Here is a 4,706-nt window from a genome sequence, read left to right on the forward strand (position 1 = left end):
CAGCTGCTCTGTCTCCAGTTGAAATATTTGGAAAACTTTGAAGTCCGATACTTTTAGAAGCATAAGTTACGAACTATCTACATCTTTTGAAGTAAATACTGGTGTTAGACAAGGTTGTGTATTATAACCTGTACTTTTTGGAATTGTGGTCGATTTTGTAATGATGTACAGAAAATACAGTGAAACAGGAAATGGATGGACAAATAGCACATAATATTTAGGAGATTTAGATTATGCGGATGACATCTGCCTGTTAAACATCAAAGTACAAGAAGCGCAATGAAAAACAGAAGAACTGACAAAAGCTGTAAGAAAAGTTGGCTTTATAATAAATGTATCTAAAACAGAAGTACTACGACTATCATCAGAAACCACACCCATCAATCTTTATGGAGAATCCCTTGCGGTAAGGAGTAAATTCAAATACCGTGGCAGTATTATATCCAAAACTGCAGACTGTCCTGATGTCGTCCACCAAAGACGTAGAAATACATGGATCGCTTTTGAGAAATTAAAAACTATATGGAAGCCAAAAATCATTTCATTGAAGAAGAAATTAAAAATATATAATAGCAATATTTTGGATGTATTGACGTATGGTTCAGAGATATGGAAAACAAACAAAACAATTCAACGAAAATTAAAAAGCTTCCTAACAAAATTAAATGTTTATAAAAAAATGTATTAATAAAAAGGAATTTATTGCAAATAATGAAGTGTTAGAAAGAGCTGGAATTGAAAATATCAACCCAACCATAAAAATGAGAAGGTGGAGATATCTAGGACATTTTCTTAGAAAGCTGAAGACAAAATTGTCCATCAGACATGGTATTGGAAACAAACTGGAAAATGAAAACGAGGTTGTGCCTCTAGAAGTTATAGAGACAAAATAAGGGATGAGGCAAGCACTCAGGGCCCGGATTTGCTGAAATTGGAGGACCTGTCCAGGGACAGACTAGCGTGGCGTCAACTGTTCTCCGCCTTATGTGCCTGACGATATAGAGAGAGAGTAAGTAAGTAAGTTATGATGTAGACGTTAATGTGATTTATTTTTCAATTTCAGGACCACTCCGCTTTAAAGCACCTGCTTCTCCGGACAAATGGACTGGTGTCAGAGACGCCCTGGTGTTTGGGGACGAGTGTCTGCAGCGAGTGGCCGCAAATGATGTATTCAGAGATCCAAACGCTCCTAACAGCGAGGACTGTCTGTACCTTAATGTGTACACGCCGACTAAGAGAACCAGCAGCGCTCCATTGCCCGTCATGGTGTTTATCCACGGAGGAGGGTACAATTCTGGGTCAGGCTCATCCTATGATGCTTCCTACGTCGCATCTAAAGGAGTTGTATTTGTGACCATTAACTACAGGCTTGATCTTTTCGGATTCCTGTCAACAGAAAATGACATTATGCCTGGAAACTATGGGATGTTGGATCAGGTCGCCGCTCTGAAGTGGGTGAAAAATAACATTGCGTCTTTTGGAGGTGACCCAAATCAGGTCACTATTGTTGGACAAAGTGCTGGGTCAGCTAGCGTCTCTCTCCTCACTCTGTCACCGCTTGCCAAAGGTCTGTTCCACAGGGCGATCATGGAAAGCGGTTCCGCACTTTCGCCTTGGGCAGTCGAATATCCAGGAAATCGAATGACCCATCGCATTGTTGCCCGATTGATAAGCAATGCCGTTAACTGCAATGACTTAAATAATTCATCTGCACTTTTGTCCTGCTTGCAAAAAGTAGATGCAAATACGTTGCTCAAGGCATCCCTTGGAATCACTGGAGCCGTACAAGCAACCCTCATCAATGTTCCTAGAGTAGAAACAACTTTTGGTTTTCTGCCAGACAAGCCAACTGCCTTGTTGTCTAGAGGACAATTCAGCCACGTAGATACTCTGAGGGGGTTTAATAGTGATGAATTTGGAGGAATAATTCCGGCTTTAGCTGGTCCACAACCAGTCACAAGAGAGGTGGCAAAACAGATTTGGAGAGGTCAGCTGGCACAGTTTACTGATATCGACCGGGAAAAGATACTTGAGGCGATGGAGGCAACATTTCTCACAGGTAAGACAACCACTGACGCCATACAGAGAGGAACACTGGACGGTGTCGATTATTTTGTTTTTGGAGCTCCAATGGTTACGGAATTGGAAAAAGTTGTTAGCAAAGCTCCAGAAAAGAAACATTACTTGTACCAGTTCAACTACAGACCAAGCTTCAGCAAAGCGCCACAATGGATGTCAGCTCTACACGGGCAAGAGATGATATTCTGGTTTGACGCACAAATAAAATTGATCACCGATAAAGGCAATGGGATACCTACTCTTAACGACCGTCTGGTATCTCTAGAAATAATAGGAAGGTGGACCAACTTTGCCAAGACAGGGAGCCCTACGTCAACAATTCCTAATGCCCAAGCAACGTGGAACCAATACAGATCAGGAGCCCCGAACTACCTGCTCATCAATTCTGCTTCCGAGGCGAAACGGTTGTATTCCCCAAGGGTAGCTACTGATTTTTATCGCAAAGTTCTCGATAGTCTTCAGGGACCCAGCTCAAACTCTATTACCCCCATTGTTGGGTAGAAAATTTTAGATTCTCAATATGAAATAAATACTTCTGTAGTTATAGTTTTTGCTTTTTGGTTGTTGTTTTTTCAGTGTAGCGAACTAATTGGCATCAGTTTTCTTCTGTTCTCCTCAGTCATATTAGGGCTGGCTTGACTCATCCAATCTATTTTTTGCTTGGCCTGACTCTGTGCCATTGCAGCTTCAGTAAAAGGTGTTATTGGCTTTCGAGGCTGGCTGACTAAGTGATATTCGTAATAGGCTGCAAACCATTTTATTTTCTATTAAACATAAAAAAATACTAGGCAGACAGGACTCCGTGTCAACAGTTGCTCTTACATCTTTATTTCTCTACCTGTGTCTTCTTGTGAAGTTTAAGGTTTTTCAGGAACATTTCACCTCACAAGCAGTGACCTTACTATCGTGAGTTTTACTCAATGTCCTGGCCTGGCACAGGTGGCAAAAAGTTTATATTAATGTTAAAGTGATAAGCCTTATCTTCGTATTCATAATGGCATCAGGCTTAGATACGAGGGTGTGTGATATCGATAGGAATATTCCGGGAACTTTGTTCTTGGCCAATTTTCATTACCTTTGCTTTTGATGTGCTTATTTTCATGTCAAAATTTTAACAACTTTTGTTAAATTCGGGGGTGTGGCTTTGGAGGCTTTGTTGATTGTCTGAAAACAGCGGCTTGTTTAGGCTTTTTGGGGGAGTTCGGTCTGCGTTTTTCATCCTTTTTTGTTCATATACATTTTTATGAAAAGGAGGGGAGATATAAGGCGTTCCTGCTGTACTCCCAATGTTACTTTGAATAGTTTTGTGTTGCTTTCATTTGTTATTATTAAACTTCTGCTGTCGGTGTACATAACTCAAATATTCTCCAACAATTGTTCTCTGGCGCCATATAGATCCAGTGGTTTCCACATGCTTGACTATTTTACTCTATTGGACGCCTCTTCCTGATCTATGGGTACACATACTACACAACAAAACACACACACACACATACACACACACACACACACACATACACACACACACACACACACACACACATACATACACGCACACTTACACGCACACACATGTTAGAGGTTTGCAGTATTTGGGTAAATCTTCATTTCTGCAGGAAGGCATACACTATAGTGCGTTTAAAAAAAATTACTCGTGGCACAACTCATTGTCAATTCCTGGACTATCGAATGCGAACTCTCCAGTTTTTGCAGAATGACTAGCATCAATATATTTTGGTAAACACCAGTTAACTGTTTTCTAGAACATTTTTAAATAAATACTAATTTAAAAATCCCAGCAGGGCGTATCTACGAATTCTGAACAGTTTACACCTGAAAAAGTAAGGCTTTAAAAGTAAGTCTGTCATTTCTTTTGTAAGCAAGATATTATGCTTTTGAGCGTATGCTTTGAGAATCATTAGTGCAAAAAGGTGTTCACTATTAAATTATTTTTTTTTGCAACCAGTTTTGACATTCTAATGTGTCATTGATGAGCTGTGACGTAAGAACGTATACGCAATGAGTGTGTGTGAAAAGCGAGAAGTGTTGGGAACAATCCCATTTTTTTGCGTGACAGAGATTTGTAGTATTCTATTTAGATTTATGGTCGCTTTTAAGGACAAGCGGGCTAACCCAGATTTCGGGGGTTTCCAGTAATCATGACCTACACCAAAAGTGGGCATTGACCTACCTATAGGAGAAGTTTGGTTTCATTGGTGTGTATATTTGTTTGGTTATAGAGAAAAGTTTTCTTGTCTTTTAAAGAAACTGGACAAGGGGCACAGACGTTACCTTCGATTTTCTCAAAACAGCATTTTTCGGGATAGCCCCCTTGTGCTTAAAAGCGAACTTATAATAATATTATAAAGAAACGTGTTTTATACCATATACGGAGTTGCTTTAGCATTGCACTACAGGTAAAATAAATGCTTATAGATCTGTTGCGGCTGGCATTACATATAGCGTCACTCGATACGTCACGCGGGTGAGTAGACACGGGCCCCGCGTGTGAGAAAAAGTGTTCAGTATCCTTATCTTTTTGATTTTATACTGGGTTCCAACTACGCATAGGATGGGCCGATCCGGCAACTCAGTTGCCTAATACAGGGTGCCCACTACAGATGGAA

The 4,706-nt window shown here is 40.3% G+C and overlaps 1 protein-coding gene across 1 annotated transcript; it reads left to right on the plus strand.

Moving 5' to 3' along the window:
- The first annotated feature begins 279 nt into the window (after positions 1–279).
- LOC118477718 (cholinesterase 1-like) lies at positions 280–2,580 on the plus strand. The gene is made up of 2 exons (XM_035969901.1): positions 280–316; positions 1,064–2,580. Exons 1-2 carry the CDS (start codon positions 280–282, stop codon positions 2,578–2,580), a joined length of 1,554 nt encoding a protein of 517 aa, XP_035825794.1.
- Positions 2,581–4,706: the final 2,126 nt, after the last annotated feature.

Source organism: Aplysia californica, unplaced genomic scaffold (assembly GCF_000002075.1).
Source record: "Aplysia californica isolate F4 #8 unplaced genomic scaffold, AplCal3.0 scaffold00193, whole genome shotgun sequence".
Classification (NCBI taxonomy): Eukaryota; Metazoa; Mollusca; class Gastropoda; order Aplysiida; family Aplysiidae; genus Aplysia; species Aplysia californica.

Excerpts from the sequence above, each read along its gene's own strand:
- LOC118477718 (XM_035969901.1), top strand. The coding sequence starts at position 280 with ATGAAAAACAGAAGAACTGACAAAAGCTGTAAGAAAA. Across the intron at positions 317-1,063 it reads TGACAAAAGCTGTAAGAAAA|GACCACTCCGCTTTAAAGCA; the intron begins GTTGGCTTTATA and ends TTTCAATTTCAG.